This window comes from Tenrec ecaudatus, chromosome 4 (assembly GCF_050624435.1).
Source record: "Tenrec ecaudatus isolate mTenEca1 chromosome 4, mTenEca1.hap1, whole genome shotgun sequence".
NCBI classification, from domain to species: domain Eukaryota; kingdom Metazoa; phylum Chordata; class Mammalia; order Afrosoricida; family Tenrecidae; genus Tenrec; species Tenrec ecaudatus.
The window spans coordinates 98,103,645-98,126,035 of NC_134533.1; the positions used below are offsets into that span (position 1 = coordinate 98,103,645).

Here is a 22,391-nt window from a genome sequence, read left to right on the forward strand (position 1 = left end):
GTGCCGCGCCTCGCGCCCCGCGCTCACCTCAGGTAGTTGAGATAGGGCGGGTAGACCTGCGGCAGCCCCTCCTTGAGCACCGCAGCCTGGTAGCCGAGCTGCGGGAGCCCGTTGAGGCCCAGCGGCGGGTAGAGCGCCGGGGCGGCCCCGCCGGCGGCGGCCGGGCTGGAGGGCAGGCCGTCCCGCGGGAGCAGGCAGGCGCCGGCCGGCGGCCCCTTGCAGGGCGGCGTCGCGAACACGGCCTGCGGCGGCGGCGCGCCCTCGGCCTTGTAGAGGATGCACTCCAGCGCCGACCCCGGCGCGGCCGCGGGCGGGAGGGAGCCTCCGGCCGCCGCCGCTTCCACCGAGCGCGACGTCGGCGCTCGCAGCGGCGGCGGCGGCGGCGGCAGCGGGAAGTCCGGGAAGGCGGGGGCGCCGGCGCCGGCCACCAGGTAGGGGCGCGGGGGGCGCGAGGCGGCCTCGGCGCCCTCCTCCTCCTCCTTGATCTTCAGGGCCAGGGGCTGCATGTCGCCGTAGAGCGGGAACGCGTCCTCCTTGGGCTCGGCGTCGGGCGGGTACGCGCAGTCGGGGAAGTCGCCGCCCGGGCCCGGGGTGGACGAGGCGGAGGGCGAGCCCCGCGGCGGCGCGGCGAAGGCGCTGGGGGCCGCGGCCCCGCCGTCGTAGCCCTCGGCGCCCTCCAGGAGCTGCCGGGTGCGCGCCGCCAGGAAGGCCGGGTTGAGCGGCAGCAGGGGCACGTGGATGAAGTCCATCCGCGAGGAGGCCAGCGGGGAGCGCACGGGCGCCTCCTGCTCCCCCAGGGCCCCCCGGGGCGCCGCCGGGAAGCGGGGGTCTTCCTTGGGGACCAGGGCGCCTGCCGCCACCGCGGGCACGCTGACGGCCACTCCTCCTCCGACCACCGAGCTTCCCAGAAGCCGGGGTTTGCCCTTCAGCAGGGGGCTCGCCGAGCCCTCGGCCTCCGGGCCGCTCTCCTCATCCACCTCCACCGCCTGAGGCGGCGGCGCTGGCTTGCCGGGGGTCCCGGGCCACGCAGGGGCCCCGGGCGTCTGGGGCAACAGCTGGCGGGACGGCGAGAGCCCCCGGTGCATCACTTTGTGGGCGGCAGCCGCCCCGGAGACGTCGCCAACCTTGGCGCCTCCCGGTCGACTCATGAGTGGGGACGAAGCCCCCTGGATGGCCGGGGTCCCCCGGGGATCTTCAGGAAGCTCGGGGCCAAAGAGACCCCAAGGGCTGTCCGCCTCGCAGGAGGGAGTGCTGGCGTGACCGTGGCCGGGACCCGACGTTGCCAGCAACGTGTCCAAAACACTGTCCAACAGGCCACTGTCCTTTTCTGGGGGCCCGGAGCTCCCGCCGCCGGCGCTCCTGGGGGCGTCCACCCCGGAATATTCGCTCTCCACGTCCGCGAGCGACTGCGGGGCCGGCGTCTTGGCGTCCTGGTGCCCCGGGCCCGGGCGAGGGAAGAGCAGCCGGTCCAGGGAGATGGGTGGGTCGGCGGAGGACTGACTCGGGTGGAAGGGGCCCGCGTCGGAGCGGCCCAGCAAGGGGGATCCGACCTGGGTTGGGGAGGGCGCGCCGCCTGCCACGTGGGGAGCCCGAAGATCCTTTGCCTTCAACTCAGTCATGGTGACTTGGTCGCCCCTTTTCTCCTCCTCCTCCCCCCCGTCTTTACGGAGGCGGGAAACGGGAAGGAGGAGGGGGGTTCGGGAATATAGGCGCACAGGGAGGAGAAGACGGGAGTTGAATTTGGCTGGCCCCAGGGATCTCCACCTCCCGGGTCTCGAGGGGGCGGCGCTGGTCAGCTCCCGAGCTTGCTCTCCATCCCATAGGCAGAAGGAGGTGGCAGTCGTTCTGCAGGGAGGCAGCGGTAAAGTTCTCGCAGTCTCGCTAGGAGAGTTCGCCAAAAGTTCTCGGGCTCCGGGCGCTCCCGGCCGGGAGACGCAGAGTACTCACTGGTCCTTAGGAAACACGACCAGGTCGCCTGATTCCTCTATGGGCTCCAAACGCGTGCCAGGGGTGCACCTCCCAGGCTCAGGTCCCGCTCACAGTGTTGGCAGTCCCGGAGGACGAAGCTCCTTTGGCTGAAGAAGCCGCCCAAATGCCAAGTGAGGCTACTTGTCTTCATTGAGAGTGCTGCCGTCAAAGCAGAATCCTAGCATGCTAGACACTCCGCGGCTCAATTCCAGTAGTGACAGTCAACCGGAGGCTGGCCCCGCCGCTTTCTAACAATGCCGCCTCCCTCGCAGGGAGGCCCCGCCTTCGGCCCCTCCCCGCCGCGATGATTACAGATCTGTCTGCAACTGCCACTGGGAGTCTTAGGCATCCCTCTCCCAGTAGCTGCAGGTGCTTTGGGATGGGACTCCATAAGCACCTAGGTTTGGGACGGCTAGTTAACAAGTATGCCCCACCTAACTGAAAGAGCGAATGAACTCTTAACAGGTGCGGACTTTGGTGACCTTTTCAAGAGTTCAATTTTGTAAAGATTTAACCCAGAGGAAGCTGTTAGGCTATGTTATCTTTTAGAATAACTGTGGAGGTCAATGCTAAACACAAAAACAGTTTCTTCCTTTTGACTTCCATAAAAGTGAGCGCTTTCAAATTTCTCTGGCTACGGCCTTCATGCCGTATTTCCACACGTAGCAGTGGAATTTGGGTTTGAAAGCTAGTTGATACGACATTTGGGGGTCCTGTGCCATATTTTGTTTTGTCATAAGGGCTGTCTTCCTATTTTATTAAATAGCACTTTAAGGAAAGTTTAATTTAGTTCCAGGTTGCACCATAGTGTTACATCATGAAAACAAACTCTGCCACCCAGTGAATTCTGACTCATAACTCACTACACACCTGGCCTCCTTTTAAGATCCTCCATAGAGCTGTTAAATAGCATTTTCTCCTCCTAAACCCAATTATTATCAAAAATAAATAAATGATCACTGAGCTTTAAAACAAATCTCCACTAAATTCAAGAGAGCCCAGTACAAAGAGGCAAATGTATTGCAATATGTATTTGACAGTCATAAATTAGCAATCTCTGTATTGAACCCAAGGCCATTAAATATACTGTTATCATTTCAATACATACCCTGTTCAAAACAGAAGGAATCATTATAAACTCACTGTCACCTAGTCGATTCTCATGCACAGTGACTGTAAATCTTGATGGAAGCAGAGCGCCCTTCTTTCTCCCTCAGCCGGAGGATTTTTAAACTGATGACCTTGGAGTTAGCAGTCCAAAGCTTACTAAACACCACCACCGGATCTCCTTTCCATTCAAAGCTCAATGCCAGTGAGTCGATGCTGACTCATGGTGACCCTGGTGGACCCTGTGGGTTTCTGAGACTGTAGCTCTGCAGGAAGAGAAAGCCTCATGCTTCTCCCGAGAAGAGGCTGGTGGTTTCAACCTGCTCACCTTGAGCTTAGCAGTTCAACACGTAGCCACTATACCACCAGGGCTCATGGACTTAAACTTTTATCCGTGTCTGTGTCTTACAGGTTGAACTCTAGGTGCAAAGGATACAGTAGAAGCCTACAAGACTCCTGGAATGATGGAGTCGATACTGGATGGTAAGATACTAGATCTCCAAGTCATCTGGGAGTGAGAAAACACATGTTTATCATGTCTTGCCACTGGATTTTGCAACTAAATATCTAATAATTAGCTTACTCTGTCTAATTTTAGATATGTAGAAGTTAGACCGTAGAAGAAGGATGAAGGGGATTCCAGGAAGCAGATTGATTGAAGATTGAATTGTGTTATATTTTGATACTGATCTCTGTGCCAGGGAATGAGACCACTTTGGTGAAGTGTATGTTTCCTTTTCAGATATGATCACTTAAGATAAAGAAGTCAGAGGGGAGAATTGTGGGCCCAAATTCGTGAGGTCCTATAAAAGAGAAGGACAGACATGGAAGCAGAGTGAAACATAGGGATTACACAGGTGCTATGTGATCCCAGAGGCAGATGCATCTGGAAGCAAAGGAACGTGACGGTTTGCCAACAGGCCCCAGAAACTAGGAGGGAAGCAAGGGAGAGCTTGATTGCACCTTACTTAGAAAGAACTGACATTGCTGGTATCCTGACTTGTACTTTCAGCCCCACGAATATGAGAAAACACATTTCTTTGTTTGAAAGCTCCCCACTTTTAGCATTTTGTTATGGCAGTCCCAGGAAACCGGGGCTCAGGGATAACATATTCTTAGGACATCAAATATCAGGATACACGAAGATGCTTTTCAAAGATGGTGGGAAAATGGAATGAAAATGGAAGGGGAAAGTGTTTTGAAACTCTTGTACTAAGGGCATTGCAAGAAGGACATTATCGATAGAGCATGAATGAGGTCAGTGTGGGGATGAAAGGAAATGAGGCCAGAAGAGTGAATTAACTTATTTTTATTAGTATTGCCTTTACTTCTTTTAGACCTTCCTATCTCCATGTCTTAAACCATGTAACATGTTACATTGGGATATGATTCACACTGCATATGTTGGTGGTGGTGCCATTGAGGTGGTTCCAACACATAGTGACCTTATGCATAGCAGAACAAGGCACTGCCTGCTCCTGAGCCATCCTATTGTGCCTATGTTTGAGACCGTTCTTGCGGCCCCAGTGTCAGTCTATCTCCCAAAGGGCCTCCTCTATTTCGTAGCCCCTCTATTTTACCAAGCATGATGGCCTTCTCCTGGGACTGCTCTCTCCCAATAATATATCTAAAGTATGTCAGATGAGATATCCACCCTTACCTCCAAGGAGAACCCTGGCTATCCTCCTTCAGAGAGATTTGCTTGTTCTTTGACAGTCCAGGGGGCCCTCATTAGTCTCCAACAGCACCACAATTCACATGCATCCACTCCTCTTGGGTCTTTACTCTTCAGGGCTCAACTTTCGCATGCATATAAGGCCTTTGAAAGTACCAAGGTCTGGGTCAGGTGCACCTTAATCCCCATAGTAACATCCTTGTTTTTGATACTCTGAAGAGGTGTGTGCAGCAGTTTTCACTTACTGCATCACATCTTTCGATTCCTTGACTGCTGCTTCCATAAACATTGCTTGTGGATTCAAGCAGGACCAAATCCTTAACAACTCCAACCTTTTTTCCATGTATCATGATGTGACCTATTGGTTCACTTGTGAGGATTTTGGTCTTCTTCACTTGAGTTGTAAACCGTACTGAAGGCTGCAGTCCTTGAGCTTCATCAGCAAGTGCTTCACATTCTCCTCATTTTCAGCAAGAAGGGTGGTGTCATCTGCATAGCACAGGTTGTTAATAAATCTTCCTCCAGTTCTGATACCTTATTCTGCTTCATATAATCCAGCTTCTCTGGTTAGGTGCTCAGTATACAAATTTAATAAGTATTACAAGAGGATACAACCCTGTCACAACCTTTGCTGGTTTTAACCCTGCAGTATTTCCCTGTTCTGTTCCCACCATGGCCTCTTGATCTATGTCAAGTTCCGCACAATGAAATGTTCTAGAATTCCTATTCTTTCCAAGGTCATCCACGGTTTGTTAGGATGCACACAGTTGAATGCCTTGGCATAGTTAATAAAACACAAGCAGCCATCTTTCTGTTATCACCCTGCTTTCAGCAAGATCCGTCTGGTATCGGTGGTGCTATCCCTTGTGAAAACACTGGGCTGACAGTTTGCTGTACTCTGGTGGTTTGCATGTTGCTGTGATGGAGGAAGCTATGCCACTGGTATTTCAAATGCCAGCGGGTCACCCAGAGTGGGGCTTCCAGATTTAGAACAGGCAACAAAGAAGGACCTGACTGCCCACTTTGAAGGAAGAAGCCACTGAAAACCTTATGCCAAGCTTTGAAACACATAAGTAAGCCATGTGAAATTTACATACTCAGTGTTTTCGGGTATAGAGTTGTACAACTATCACCATGATCAGTTTCAGAAGATTTTCATCACTTCAAATAGAAACTCTATATGTCATTTCCTCTACGGTCCCTCGATCTGACCATCGCAAATCTACTTTCTGCCTTTATGGATTTTTAATTTGATATAAATGAACTTATACCATAGGTGATCATCCTGACTGGCTTATGTCATTTAAATATGTTTCCAAGGCATATCAATGTTGAAACACGAATCTTACTACATATTTTTAAATCATTTTATTGGGGCTCATACAACTCTTATCACAATCCACACATACATCAATTGTTTAAAGCACACTTATACATTCGTTGCCCTCATCATTCTCCAAACTCGCTTTCCGCTTGGGTACCTGGGATCAGCTCCTCATTTTTCTCCCCCCCCCCTCTCTGCTCCCCCTCCCTCATGAACCCTTGATAATTTATAAATTATTATTTTATCTTATCTAACACTGCCCGGTGTCTCCCTTCACCCACTTTTCTGTTGCCCACCCCCAAGATAGGAGGTTAGATGTAGATCCTTGTGATCGGTTCCCCTTTTCTATCCCCCCTTCTCTCCCATCACTCTCACCACTGGTCCTGAGGTTCATCTGCCCTAGATTCCCTGTGATTCCAGTTCCCATCTGTACAGCTGTGCATCCTCTGATCTAACCAGGTTTCCAAGGTAGAATTGGGATCGTGATAGTTGCAGGGAGGAAGCATTTAAGAACTAGAGGAAGGTTGTGAGTTTCATTGTTGCTACACTGAACCCTGGGTGACTTCATTTTTTATGCAAATAATATTTGTTTATATGGACAGACCACTTTTATTTATCCATTCATCAGTGAATGGGCATAAAGGTGATCTCTCTTTTTGACTGTTATAAATAATCCTACTTTGAATATTCATGTACATTTTTGTGTGAACATACATGTGATGGTTCAAAGTATGCCCCACCAAAATATGTCTTATCATCCTAATAGCTATGCCTCTGGTTATAATCCCATTTGGAAATGGATTGTCTTTACCATGTTAATAAAATAGGACAAGTGCAGGCTGTATTTTCATGGATCTCTTTTGAGATACATGAGGGATTAAACAAACTTCAGGGTTTAGGGGAGAGATATACCAAGCCACTTGAAGACCACCCAGGAACAGAAACTATGAAGAGACAAAGGACATCCCCCAGAGCCAACGCAGGGCTCTCTGAATTCAGACTTCCAGCCTTCTCATCTTGGAGAGTCCTGGTGGTGGGCTGGGTTACTCATTGGGCTGCTAACCTCAAGGTCAGCAGTTTGAAACCAGCAACTGCTCCCAGGGAGAAACAGGAGTCTTTTACTCTCATGAAGAGTTACGGTCTTGGAAACCCACAGGGTCACTGTGAATAAGAAGCAATTTGAAGACAGTGAAAAACTACAAGAAAGATCATTTCTGTTTATTAAAGACAATCATTGTCGCAGTATTAGATAACTAAGAAGAGATATTTTCATTTTTCTTATATCTATTCCTCAGGGTGGAATTATTGAGTTCTATGTTTAACTTTTGAGGGGACTCCAATACTGTTTTCCAAAGGGGCTGTACATTTTTACAGTGTATGAGGTTACAATTTCTCCACAACAACCTTTCCTCTATTTACTATTATCTGATTTTTTATGACAGTTATCCTAATGAATATAAAATATGAGAGAGTTCCTTGGACTCTCATGGAAGAAGTACAGTCAGAAAATTCCTTAAGCTATGAAGACTTCCTCTCATGTATTTTGGCTGCATTATCAGCAGGGACCAGTCCCTGGAGAAAGGTGTCATGCTTGGTAAATTTGAAGTCAACCAAAGAGGAAGAAGATCTTCACTGAGATGGACTGATACAGTGGCTTCAATTATGGCCTCAATAATTGTAAGGATAGTACATCACTGAGCCCAGCTTCATTCTATATGTACATAGGTTTGCTATGAGTCAGAAACAATGAGAAGACTCTGTGTTAGTCCGGGTCGCTTAGACAAACAAATTCATAGACACACATATGTGTATAAGAAAGAGCTTTATATAAAGAGCAATTAAATATTGAGAAAACATCCCAGCCCAGATCAAGCCCATAAATCCAAGATTAGCTCATATATCTGATACCAATCTATAAATTCCTCTTCAGACTCATGAAACACATGCAATGATGCAGGATGCAGGAAGATCACAGGCCAATGGGTGGAAAGTCTTATGGATCCAGTGGCAGTGGAAGCATCTCAGCGCTGGCAGTGGGTCTCCACCACATGGCTCCTCTGGCTCCCAGGGCTCTGGCTGCATCCCCTAGCTCCTTCAGTCTTATGTCAGTAATGTCTTGAAGGGAGTGTGTGTGTGTGTGTTCCACCTCCAGTGAGCTACTCATCTCCTCAGCACCTCCAAAATGAGGTCATCAAGCAGTGACCTGATTGACAGGCTAAACTCCAGCCCTTTACTCTTAAGTCTCAAATTGACAACAGCTTATGTAATTATGACAGACCTTGAACAACACTGGTTATAAAATGACATTTCATTGTAGTTTCATTTGCATTTCCATGATAACTAATATAGTAGGCTTTTTGTAATCTGGACAACATTTTAAATAGTCTTTATTTTTAAATCATTTTATTGGACTCATACAACTCTTATCACAATCCATACATACATCAATTGTGTAAAGCACACTTATACATTCGTTGCCCTCATCATTCTCAAAGTTCGCTTTCCGCTTGGATTCCTGGAACCAGCTCCTCATTTTCCTTTTTTCCTTCCCCTCCGTCCCCATTCCCCCCTCCCTCATGAGCCTTTAATAATTTATAAATTATTATTTTATTTTATCTTACACTGCCTGGAGTCTCCTTTCACCCACCTTCCTGTTGCCCCTCCCTCATGGAGGAAGTTATATGTAGATCCTTGTGACCGGTTCCCCCTTAATACTCCCCCTGGTATGGCCACTTTCACCTCTGGTCCTGAGGGGATAATCTGTCCTAGATTCCCTGTGCTTCCAGTTCCCATCTGTACCCTTGTGCATTCTCTGGTCTAACCAGGGTTGCAAGGTAGAATTGGGATCGTGATAGTTGTGGGAGGTAGCATTTAAGAACTAGAGGAAGGTTGTGAGTTTCATTGTTGCTACACTGAACCCTGAATGACTCATCTCTTCCCTACTACCCCTCTGCAAGGGATGTCCAGTTGTCTACAGATGGGCATTGGGTCCCCATCACGTGCTCCTCTCTTTCACGATGATATGATTTTTTTTTACCCCCGCCTTTGTTGTTTGAAACCTGGTCCTCTCGGCCCTTCATGGTCAAACATGTTGGTATGCTGCTTCCATGTGGGCTTTGTTGTTTCTGGGCTAGATGGTCGCTTATTTACTTTCAAGTCTTAGGTTTAGTAGTAGGGTAGCAGGGAGGCATTGGGCCCCCTCACGCACATTCCCTTAATACAAGAGCACCTTGCTCAACTAAACGGTCATTTCATGATACCCACCTTCCCGACATGATCACTGAAGACAGACGTGTGCATAAGCAAAATGGTGAAGTAAGCTGATGATGCCCAGCTATCAAAAGATAGAGCTTCTGGGGTCTTTAAAGCTTGAAGGCAGACAAGCGGCCATCCAGCTTGGAAACAACAAAGCCCATAGAGAAGAAGCACACAAGCCTGTATGAACACGAGGTGTTGAAGGGATCAGGTAGCAGACACCAAAGAACAAAAACCATCATTGTGTGATCACCTTCCCCAAATAAACACTGAAGACGGATGTGTGCATAAGTAAGTGTGGTGAAGAAAGCTGATGGTGCCTAGCTATCGAGAGATATAGTGTCTGGGGTCTTAAAGGCTTGAAAGTAAATAATCTTTTAAACACTTTATGTTTGTTAATATATTTAATCCTTCAGAGATCCCGTGAAGCAAGTACTACCAAAATGGAGTGCCTTGCCCTCAAGCTGATTCTGAGTCACAGAATAGAACTGAATTGCCCATGAAGCTTCCAAGGCAGTAATTTTTACAGAAGCAGACTGCCTTGTTTTTCACCCTCAGACATAGGTACCATGGTCTCCATTCCAAACTGAGACATAGAGCTGACCAATTTTATAACGATAGTAAATAGCTTAGCCAGATTTGAACCAAACAATCAATATCAACTCCTTTAACCCCCCAAAGATCGGAGTGCCATCAAGTCAATTCCTCTGCATAGGGTTTCTGAGACAGCAAATCCTGCTGGAAGCAGACAGCCTTATCTTTTATTTGAGGATTGGCTGATGGTTAGTAGCCCAACACCTGACACTCTGTGATTTTAAGTGGCTCATGGCTTCAATACTGGTTTCCCAGTTGCTATTGCCTTGACCTCATTTTACATCTGTAGACTATATCAGCCTCTATTGGCATTACTTATTAAAATCCCTCAAGTATACAGTCTGCGTAGGTTGTTTTCTTCACCATTACTTGATGAAATTTGTTACTGAGTAATTCACATAGTTGGCATCAGAACACCTAAGCAGATAACACTATGAGGGAACAAAATATTCGTGAAAACAATATATTCTTGTTGCTGTTTGTTGTTCTTAGGTCCCATCAAGTTGGTTGTAACACTATGTACAACAGAATAAAGCACTGCCCGTTCCTGCGCCATCCTCACAATTGTTCCTATGCTTGAGCCCATTGTTGCAGCCACTGTGTCCATCCATCTTGTGCAAGGCTTTCTCTTTCTTTGCCGTGCCTCTACTTTGCTTAGCATAATGCCCTTCTCCAGGGACCAGTCTTTCTTGACAACATTTCCAAAGTATGTACGATGAAGTCTCTCCATCCCTGCCTCTAAGGAGCATTTTGGTTGTTCATCTTCCAAGACAGATTTATTTATTCTTTGATAGTCCACAGTACCTTCAATATTATTCACCAGTACCATAATTCAAATGCACTTATACTGCAGTCTTCCTTATTCGATGTCCAACTTCCACATGCATATTAAGCCACTGAAAATACCATGCCTTGCAAAATGAGTGCATAAGCAAATGTTGTGAAGAAAGCTGATGGTGCTCGGCTAGTAAAAGATATAGAATATTGGATCTTAAATGCTTGAGGTTAAACAAACAGCCATCTAGCTTAGAAGCAACAAGCCCGCATGGAACAAACTTACCAGCCTATGTGATCATGAGGTTTTGACAGGGGCCATAAGACCCCAAACAAATACATTGATGCAATGATATGGGTCAGAGATGAGACCCAAAGCCCATCTGTAGACAATTGGTCACTCCCTCAAAGAAGGGTCACAAGGAAGGAATGTCTCAGCCAGGGTGCAGCATAGCACCACAGGACAGACAGCATACCTCTAGTTCTTTAGTGCTTCCTTCCCATACTATCATGAGCTCAGATCTACCTTACGAATCCGGCTAGACCGGAACATGTACACGGATACAGATAAGAGCTCTAGACACATGGAATCCAGGACAGATAAACCCTCAGGAACAGTAATGAGTACAGACACCATTAGGGTAGGGGGAATGTGGGGAGAAAAGAGGGAGAAATGGGGAACCAATTACAATGATTGATGTATAACCCTCCCAGCCCAAGTAGACAAAACCCAGAAATGTGGGTGAAGGAAGACAGTGTATGTTGTTTATATGAAAATAATATGAAAGAATATGAAAATAATTATAATTTATCAAGGATCCATGAAGGTGGGAGGATTGGAGAGGGAGGGGGAAAAAGAGGAACTGGTACCCAGGGCTCAAGCAGAAAGAAAAAAATTTTTAAATGATGATGGCAACAAATGTACAAATGTCTTTGATGCAATTGATGTATGGATTGTTATAAGAGCTATAAGAGCCCCCAGGAAAATGATTTATTAAGTAAAAAGAAAAAATATTATGACTTGGGTCAGGCACACTTAAGTCCTCAAAGGAACAACTTTGCTTTTCAGTACTTTACAGTAGTCTTGTGCAGTAGTGCGGGGATTAGATCAGCTCTCCCGCATCAAGCTGGGTTCGAAATGAGGCCTGCGGATGAAAGGAAAAGAAAGCGATATATACAAATATGGGATCGAGAGGACTCCAATCTGATGGACTGAAGTCCCGAGTATATTTGAAGCTTGGTTTTTTATATTTTTCTTACACAAGGGAATTGATTACAAGACAAACATCAAAGAACTTAAACATTTCTAAACTCTTATCTATGCAAATGTTACTTAACTAGTCACAGTTTCTTAGCTTTAGAATAATAAAAGCACTAGGTTCAAGGACAATCACACGGATATGCAAGATTCAAGAGCGCCTCAAAGAGATCGGAAATAACTGAGTTATCCCTCAATGCTTTTAGCCACAAAGTCACAAACAACAGTCATTTTGCAATGCTTTTGTCTGCAGAGACACAGAGGCACCAGGAATTAGCCATCCATCAGTAAACACCTTGATCAGCTGGATGCCCAAACCAGTGCATCATTTGATCCCTAACTGCTGCTTCCTGAACACTGATTGTGTATTCAAGTAAAACAAAGTCCTTGACAGCTTCAATCTTTTCCTATTTATCATGATTTTACTTATTGGTCGTGTTGAGAGGATTTTAGTCTTCTTGATATTGAGTTGTAAACCATACTGAAGGCTGCAATCCTTGATCTTCAGCACGTGCTTCAAGTTCTCTACTTTCAGCAAGGTGTGTCATCTGCATATCGGCTGTTGATAAGCATCCCTCCAGTTGTAATACCTCATTCTTCTTCATATATTCCAGTTTCTCTGATTATATGCTCAGCATACAGATTGAATGTGTTTGTCTGGGTTGACTAGAGAAACAAATCTAGAACCCTCGTGTGTATAGGAAAGAGCTTTATATACAAGAGCAATTGAGAAAACATCCCAACTCAGTCAAGATCAAGTCCTTAAGTCTCATATTAGTCCATGTATCCAATACCAATCTATAAAGTCCTCTTCAGACTCATGAAACACATGCAATTCACCAAAGGCAGGAAAATCACAGGCCAGTGGGTGGGAAGTCTTATGAGATCCAGTGGCATTGTAAGCATCTCCACGTGGCTTCTCCAGTTCCCAGGGCTCTGGCTGCATCGGGGTAGTCTCATGTAGCTTTTCATCAGAAATGTCTCCCAGGGAGTGAGCCTGTGTCCTGCCTCCAGTAAACTAATTATCTCCCTAGCACCTCCAAATGAGGTCATCATGCTGTGACCTGATTGACAAGCTAAACTCCTCCCCTTCACTCTTAATCTTCTCAAATTGACAATAGATTATATAACTACCACATTGAATAAGTATGATAAGAGGAGACAGCTCTGATGTACCCCTTTGCTGACTTTGAACCATGCAGTATTCCTTTTGTCCATTCGTATTACTGTAAGGTCTCTCTCTCCGGGACTAGATTCCAACCTCAGTCCTTGGATCCGTGCGAGAAAGATTTCACGCCGAAGCGGGGCTCGTGATCCAAGTGAATTTAATGAGAGTTAAAAGAAGTTTCAGGTTTTATGCGGCACCCATAGGATTCCTTTGACCATGCGGCCTGGCAGAGACTGCCCCAGGTCACACAAGGATCTCTCTCCTCCCACAAAGACAACCAGACCAGCCAAGCAAGACCCTCTCCCTTCAGGTCCCTGCCTTTTCAAGGGTTCCTGGGGGAGGCGTGGTGAACGACCTCAGGTCACTCCCATTGGCTGAATTGCAATAACCTGGCCCAGGTGGGCTGCTCCAGGTGTAACGCCCATCCGAGCCCACCGGTGGGAAAATCCAGCTTTCCTATGCTGGCTCTCCTGAGCATGCGTAAATGGACTTCCCAATTCCCTAAGCTAAGCTACCTAACATTACTGTCTCTTGATTTATGCACAAGTTCTACATGAGCACAAAGAAGTGTTTTGGAATTCCCCTTCTAAAAGCTATTCACATGGTTGAATGCCTTGGCATAGTCAATGAAACAGAAGTAAACATCTTTCTGGTAGTCTCTGCTTTCAGCAAAGATCCGAGGGATATCTGCAATCATATCCCTGGTCCAAGGCCTCCTCTGAATCTCGCCTGACCTGCTGGAAGCTCTCTGTCAATGTACTGCTGCAACCTTCCTGGGTAATCTTCAGCAAAATTAAGCTTGCACGTGTTATCAATGATATTCTACAATTTGGGTCTTTTGTGTGGTCACCTTCTTTTGAATGGGTGTAAATAAAGATCTCTTCTAGTCAGTTGGCCATGTAGCTCTCTTTCAAATTTCCTGGCATAAACAAGTGAGTGCTTTCAATGTTTCATTAACTTGTCGAGACATTTCCATTGTATTCCATCAAGTCCTGGAGCCTTATTTTTGGTTAATGCTTTCAGTGAAGCTTGGGCTTCCTCAGTACCACTGGTTCTGAAGTGGTGGGATGCCGACTAGTTCTTTTTGGGACAATGACTGTGTATTCTTTCCATCTCTTGATGTTCTTGCATCCTTCAGGATCTTGCCCATAGACTCTTTCAATATTGCAACGGAAAGCTTGAGTATTTTCTTGGTTTAGGACATGCTGAACATGCTCTTCCTTTTTGGCTTCGCATTCTATGTCTTTGCACATTTCATTATAACAGTGCCCTTTGTCTTCTTGAGCTGACCTTTGAAATCTTCAGTTAGCTCTTGAACTTCAGTTACCATTTGCCATAGCCACAGTATGATTAAGGGCAACTTTCAGAGTCTCTTCTGACATTCACTTTGCTCTTTCTCTTTTTCCTCTCTTCTCACGGACCTTTTGCTTTCTCCATGAGGTACGTTCCCAGTGTCCTCTCACAGCTTGTCAAGTCTTCTGGCATTAATGTTCAATGCAGCAAATCTGTTTCTGAAATTCAAGTGGGGTATACACAAAGTCAGATTTTGGCTCTCATGGACTTACTTATATTTTCTTCAGCTTCAACCTAAACTTACATATGAGAAATTAGTCACCTGTTCCACAGTCAGTCAGCCCCTGGCCTGGTTTTTAGCTGCTGATATTGAGCTTCTCCATCATCTCTCTTCACAGATTTACTCAATTTAATTTTATGTAATCCATTTGAGAAGTCTATGTGTATAGTCACCATTTGCATTGTTGAAAAGAGATATTTCCTCTGAGGAAGTCATTGGTCTAGCAAAATTTCATCATCCAATCACCAGCTTCATTTCTATCACCAAAACCATTTTCCAACTATTGTTTCTTCCTCTTTTTCCCCCCTCAAATATTGCATTCCGATTGCCAGTAATTATCAATGTATCTTGATTGCATGTTTCATAAATTTCAGACAGAAGACGTTGGTAGAATTTTTCAAGTTCTTCATCACCAGCTTTTGGTTGATGCATAAATTTTAATAAATTATATTGATTGGATTTCCCTGGATATGGAAAGATGTACCCCTATCACAGACAGCTTTGTACTTCAATATAGATCTTGAAATGTCCTTTTTGATGATAAAAACCAAACTATTCCTCTTGATGTGTTATTCACAGCAAAGAAAAGTCACATAATTTTCTCATTCAAAATGGCCAATACTAGTCCATTTTCGCTCACTAATGCCCAGGATATTGATCTTTATGCTCTCCATTTCGTTTTTGATTACTTCCAATTTTCCTAGATGCTAGTTTCCTGCATTCTGTGTCCTGAATGCTCATAGACTTTTGGAGCTATTTCTCCTTTTGAGCAGGGCTCCATCAGCAGATGAAGATCTCTCGGGCTTTACTCCATTTAGGTCCCTATTGTTGACTCTATTCTGACTCTTTGAGAAGGCACCTCTTACTCAGCCATGTTTGAATGCCCTGTCGTGAGAGTCTCATCTGGCACTGTCTCTAACATTGTTCCGCTTCTGTTCGTCAGGCCTTCAGTATCTGACAATGTCCACATGGCCACGAGGAAGACCAGTTAATATGGCCGACTTTTCAGTTAGCAGGGCACATAATCACCGCACCACTAGGTCTTCTGCTCTTATAGTTAAAACAACAAACAAACAACAAACAAATCCATTGCCACTGAGTTGATTCCAACTCCTATAGACCCCATGTAGGATTTCTTCAGCTGGAAATTTTTAGAGGAGCACATATAGACTCGTATATCTCCCTTGGAGCAGCTAGTGAGTTTGAACTGACAACCTTGCAGTTAATAATTCAAGTCTTAGCTGGCAATACCACCTGGGCTCTTTTGCTCTCAGCTTAGAAAAAAGAAAAGAAGAACTCACTGCCATGGATTCCATCGGGCTCACAGTGATCCTGTGGGACAAAGCAGAACCGCCCCTCCAAGTTTCCCAAACTGTCAATATTTGGGGGAATAGGAAACCTCTCTTTCCACTATGAAGTGACTGGTTGGATCTACTGTAAACCCTGAGGCTAGCAGCCCAACGTGGGCCCATTCTGCTACCTGGGTGCTATTCTCTTATGTTAGCACATATTAGTTTCAGCAGATCATATATTAAGTCTTAAAGCATATGAATGATTTTAAGAAGGCTTTTAAATGATTTTATGGTGATTTGGATGAAAATTTACATAGCAAGTTCGGTTTTTCACTCAATAATTCAGACACATTTTATTTTATGACAATGATTTCAATCCCTACGATGGAGTGAGATGCTTCTCATTTCCTCCCCCTGTTTATCTTTTTTATCCTCCTTCTTTCCTATCCCTTCCTATCTTCTGAGTCTTATCTATGACCAAATGCTGACCTTAGGTTGTCTCCTGGAGGAATATACTTGCCTTGTGTTGTTGCTCAATTTATAGGCGTGTCAATTGCTTGGCTAGAATTAGAGTCACAGACAGGGTGGCTTAAATGATTAAATGGTGACTAAGGGGCATAATCTCCAAAATGTCATTGGTCTTGGTCAGACCAGTAATTGTGATTTTTTTTGGTGTGTGATTTTTGAGTTCTGTTCTACATTTTTCTCCCAGTCTACCCAGGGCTTCCTATAGGGACTAAGGTTCTCCTGACAAGCCAAGCCATGGCATTTTCCATCACCTTGTGTGCATGTGAAAGGTGGACTTTAAATACGGAAAACCAAAGGAGAATTCTGATACTGGCAAAGAATATTGAAAGAACCATAGACTGCTAAAATGCCAAGCAGATCTATTTTGGAACAAGTGTGGCCAGAGTGCTCCATAGAGGCTGGGATGGTGAGATATCATTTTCCATACTTCGGTCATGTTGTCAAGTGATACTGGTCCCAAGAGAAGGACATCATGTTTAGTAAGGGGCAGGGACAAAGAGGAAGGCTCTTAAGGACATAGATTGACACCATGGTTGCAACAATGGTCTCAAGTGTAGGAACAATTGTGAGGCTAGTGCAGGACCTGGCAGTGTTGCATTCTGTTGTGCATGGGGTCACTATGGGTTAGAACTGACTTGATGGTATTTAAAAAGAACAACAACATATCATATTGTATGTGCACACCATAGTTTGTCCATTCATTCATCCATTGATGGGACCAAAATTGTCTCAATCTTTCTGCCACTGTACGTGATGCTGCAGTGACGTGAGTGTGTATAGTGTACGTGTCTGTTCGTGCCATTGTTCTTTTTCCTTTAGGCTACAGACCTAGTAGTGGCGTTGCTGGATCACATGATATTTCTGTTTCCAATTTTTAAGGGTGTACCATATTGATTTCCACAGTGATTGCTCCACTGTCTTTATTCCCTCACCAGCATTTGTTCTACTTTTTAATGAACATTTTTATGCTTGAGTGAGATAATACCTCATTGGATTGATTGGCATCTCTCCAATGTCTAGTGTTTACTTCTTCAATGGTGTCTGTTGGCTGTCTCTATGTCTTCTTTAGTGAGCTAGTTTTTGTATATCGGGAGAGTTATGGATCTTAGTTTTTCTTTAAATGGATATCCAGTTTTGCCACTGCCATTTGTATAAAGGACTATCACCACCCTACTAAATGGAATTTGGTCATTTGTCAAAGAGCAGCTACCCTTTAGTGGATGTTTATATTAGTAGGTTCTCAATTCTGTTTTCTTAGTGTGTGCATAAGCTATTGTACCAATATAATACTAGGCTGTTTTGATGACATTGGTTGTATTGTAGATATCTAGTAGTATAAGACCCCGATTTTGTTCTTCTTTTTAGTAAAAACAATGGTTGTTGTTTTGTTTTTAATTTTTCACTTACATATAATGTTGGTGCTTCATTTCTTTTTAAATCTCTTTAAGGAGTGATGATGGAATCTGGATCAGTATTGTGTTATTTCAGTAGATATAACTTTGGTAGTATTGTTGAGTCTTTCTAGTCATGATCACAAGATATTCTTCACATATATGTTTCTCTTCTCTTTTTTTTTTTGTTTTTCTTCTATTTTCAAGAAAAGTTTTATCATTTTACTTGTTTGGATCTTTTGTTTCTCTGGCTAGATTTATTCCTACGTACTCCGTCTATTGGGTGGATGTTGTAAATGGCATTTCTGTAGCTTCCTTTTTCGAGTTCTCTTATCCAGTGTAGAGAAATCCAACGGGGTTTTAATTGCCGATTATCTACCTTATCAATTTGTTGATTCCTTCTACATGATCCAGTACTTTCTTATTGAATCTGTGTGATTCTTCTATGTGCTAATCATATTTTCTGCAAATAAATAGAACTTGTGGTTGTTATATAATCATTTGTCAATTTGAAAGGATTAAGAGTGAAGGGGTGGAGTCTAGCCTTCCAATGAGGTGGTAGCCAATGAGGCTTCTATGTGAGCATGGCCTTCTGAGGATTCTGGGAACTCCTGTATTCCTCCTTGGAGGTGGGAGACACTCTCTTTCACTGATTACTCCCTGGGAGACATCCTTGTGAAGAAGAGTCATGGAGAGAGGCTGATGGAGCCAGAGTTCTGGAGCCAGAGTAGCCACGTGGAGACCCCTGCCAGTGCTGAGATGCTTACACTGCCACTGGACACACAAGACTTTCCACGCACTGGCGTGTGATCATCCTGCATTTGGCATCATTGCACATGTTTTGTGAGCCTGAAGAGGAATTTATAGATTGATATCAGACATATGGGCTAATACTGGAATTACGGACTTGATCCTGACTGGGCTGGGATGTTTTTCTCAATATTCAATTGTTCTTGTATATAAACCTCTTTCTTATTCACATGTGAGTCCCCCTGGATTTGTTTCTCTAGTCTACCCGGACTAACACAGAGTTTTACTTCTTCATCAGTTTGGTTGCTTATTATTTCTCTATCTTGTGTTGTTGTTTTGGTTAGAATTTTTAATACAATATTGAATAAGATACTGACTAGGTACATCCTTATCTGTGTCCTGTACTCAGTCTCTCTCCACTGAGGATCATGGCAGCTACTGGTTTTCTCTATATGAGGAAAGTGTTCTTGTTTGAATGTTTTTCTCTTTTAGAACTTTAAATATACCATTCCATTATCTTCTGGCCATCATTGTTTATGAGAAGAAACCAGCATTTATCCTTTAAAAAAATCATTTTATTGGGGATCTTACAGCTCTTATAACAAGCCGTACATCAATCATATCAAGCACATTTGTACATATGTTGCCATCATCATTTTCTAAACATTTTCTTTCTGTTTGAGCCCTTGGTATTAGCTCCTCTTTTTTTACCTCCTTCCCACACCCACCCACCCGTGTGAACCCTTGATAAATTATAAATTATCATTATTTTCATATCTTATGCCAATCACTGTCTTCCTTCACCCATGTTTCTGTGGTTCTTCCCCTTTGGGGCGTAGGGCGGTTATATGTCTATCATTGAGATTGGCTCTCCCTTTTCTCCCCTCACCTTCCCCCTAACCTCTTGGTATTGCCACTCCCATTTCTGCTCCTGAGGGGTTTAGCTGCCCTGGATTCCGTGTGGTTTGAGAGCTCTTGTTTGTACCAGTGTACATGCTCCCGTCTGGCCGGATTTGTAAGATAGGAAGCCTTAAGGAACCAGAGGAATGTTGTGCTTTGTTGGTACTATACTGCACCCTGGCTGACTTCTCCCTTCCTTGTGACTCTTCTGTGAGAGGATGTCCATTTGTCTACAGATGGACTTTGGGGCTCCACTCGGACCTCCCTCATTTTCAACAATATGATTATTTGTTTTGGATCTTCTGCTGCCTATTAGCTGATCCCGTCAACACCTCATAATTACACATGCTGGCTGGCATGCTTCTACCATGTGAGCTTGTTGCTTCTCTGCTAGATGGCAACGTGTTTAACTTTAAGCCTTTAAGACCTCAGATGCTATATCCTTTAGTAGCTGAGCACCATCAGCTTTCTTCACCACATTTGGTTACGTACCCATTTTGTCTTCAGCAATCATATTGGGAGGTGAGCATCACAGAATGCCAGGTTAGTAGAAAAAAGCCCTTGAGGGAGGGCTTGAACAGAGGCCCAAAGTCCATCCATTTCCTTAATATATTGCCAGATAAATATATGAACATAGCCCAGTATCGCTATTTTTATGAATTCATATATTTATATAGGTACACACCTATGTATCTACTTCTATCATTGGCTTCGATTCTTATATCTTTCCTCTGCTTCCTTTTACCTTCCTCCTTCCCTCTACCATACCCACCCTTTATTTGCCCTTCAGTAATTCCTCTAACCAAGAGCATATATTCTTATTCGAGAGACTTTGCATGTGACTACCTGCCTCACTCTTGCTGTTTCCTGGGTTTTCTTTTCCTACACCTTTTGAGATCCTAACTGGGATCCGTTCTTGTGTAGCTCTCCCCTGATTTACCTTGCTTCTGTTGTCTGGGTGCTCCTTAGACCGTAATATGTATGTCCTTTGGTAAATTTGGAAGTGTTCTGTTATTATTTCCTTAAAACAATTCTCTCTAGTCCTCTCTCATCTCCTTTTATTTATTTTAATGGATTAATTGACATGTAATTCACATACCACACAATTCAATGGTTTAAATATATGAAATATATACAATCATCACCACAATCAGTTTTAGAACATTTACTTCATTCTTGTACTTATTATTAGCTCATCATTTTCCAACCAAATTTTCACCATTAGCTCACCAAATCTCCCTACCATGACTCTAATGAACTCTAGATACTGTCTTTATAGACTTACCTGTTCTGGATTTCATGTAAAAAAAATCATGGAAGAAATATACAACAAAATAAAGCACAGAAACACCTCAATCCAAAAGACAGCAGAAAATAATAAAAATGGAAACAATTGATAATGGATCAAAAAAGAAACAAATGATACATTTTAACCTAACTTTATCTGCAGAGGTGCCCTGGTGGTACAGTGGACTCAGGTCAGCCGCACGAACCCACTAACGTCTCCACAGGAGAAAGATTAAGGGACCCATTCCTGCAAAGATCTGCAGCCGTGAAAGCCAAAAGTGATAACTCCTCATTACAAGGTCAACAGCTAGTTGCGTTTTATATCTGCAATGACACATTTTCAAAACAATCTGCCTGAGGGCAAGATTATTCTCACTCTTGGTCAATAGTCTGACAGACTTATGGGGGCTTAATCTGCCAGGGGAAATGTGTAAATGGATTTTGGGCTTTCACTACCACCTATAGGCTTCTGTATGCTGGGTGTACAAATTTAAACTCTAGTACAATGCACTCCTCTGATCATGGATTATACTACTTATAATCCTTGGATCAGATTGTGCAAACAGGTATGGATTTAGCTGACACATCACTTGGATGACTGCTTATTTAAATACATGCTTTTTAGATACATATCCTACTCTTTCTGATAGTCGGGCATTATCTGATTTCTTCACCCCACATTGCTACAGCATCCATATCTTCAGTGATCACTTCATCTCATCTCCTTTTAGAATTCCATTATGTGTATAGTAGGTCTCGTTGTCATCCCATAATCCCATTAAAATGTGCTCAGAATTCTTGCGCCTCCATCTTTCCTGTTCTTTATTTAATCTTAAAGATTTTATCCTCAACTTCTATGATTTGTTAGTCTGCCCGAATAAATCTGTTGCTATCTTTTTATTGAATTTTCTAATTTTAATTATTGTCCTCAATTAACATATCATTTTTAATGATCTTCATTTTGTTATTAGGCTATTTTCCTTATTCATTTTAGTTTTTGGTCTTTATCTTTTTAATTGTGTTACTGTTTTCATATATATTTTTCTTCCTCTCTTTTCATTATTTGGTCTTCCATAGACACACTTCCACCCCCATTATCATGTTTATTTGGCTGGACCACTGTTTCTGTATTTTCCTGTGTCATGTGGTTTTTGTTGCAACACTGGAATTTTTAAGAGCTTTAACTTCCTCAAACTTCCACAATATTTAGTGTTTTTATCCACACTGGATTCTGCATAAAACCCATAGGGCTGCGCTACTGCCCCGCCCAAACAAAACAAAAACAAAGCCAATGAAAACAAACTACACTGTCATTGTGTTGATTCATACTCAGAGCAAGCCTATGAGTTTCCAAGGCTATAAAGCTTTACAAGTGCTGTCAATTTTCTCCTGCAGAGAAGCGGGTAGGTGTGAACTGCTCACCTGGCTAGTATAGTTCAATGATTACCTGACAACATCACTAGGCCTATTCTACATTCTGAGGAAGAAAAAAACACAAACAGGCAGGTAGGCAGAGCTTTTGTCTTTTCTTCATCATTTTCTCCCTT

The 22,391-nt window shown here is 44.1% G+C and overlaps 1 protein-coding gene and 1 long non-coding RNA gene across 2 annotated transcripts in view; one reads left to right on the plus strand and one right to left on the minus strand.

Moving 5' to 3' along the window:
- PGR (progesterone receptor) overlaps window positions 1-2,195 on the minus strand; it is a 61,506-nt gene extending 59,311 nt beyond the window's left edge. The window contains exon 1 of the mRNA XM_075546494.1: window positions 28-2,195. Coding sequence (XP_075402609.1) covers window positions 28-1,619 — 1,592 coding nt within the window. The 5' untranslated portion in view covers window positions 1,620-2,195. The remainder of the gene's footprint in view (window positions 1-27) is intronic.
- Window positions 2,196-3,489: 1,294 nt separating this feature from the next.
- Window positions 3,490-22,391, plus strand: part of LOC142445021 (uncharacterized) — a 136,879-nt gene continuing 117,977 nt past the window's right edge. Inside the window, exon 1 of the long non-coding RNA XR_012783968.1 lies at window positions 3,490-3,558. This is a non-coding gene — a long non-coding RNA (uncharacterized LOC142445021). The remainder of the gene's footprint in view (window positions 3,559-22,391) is intronic.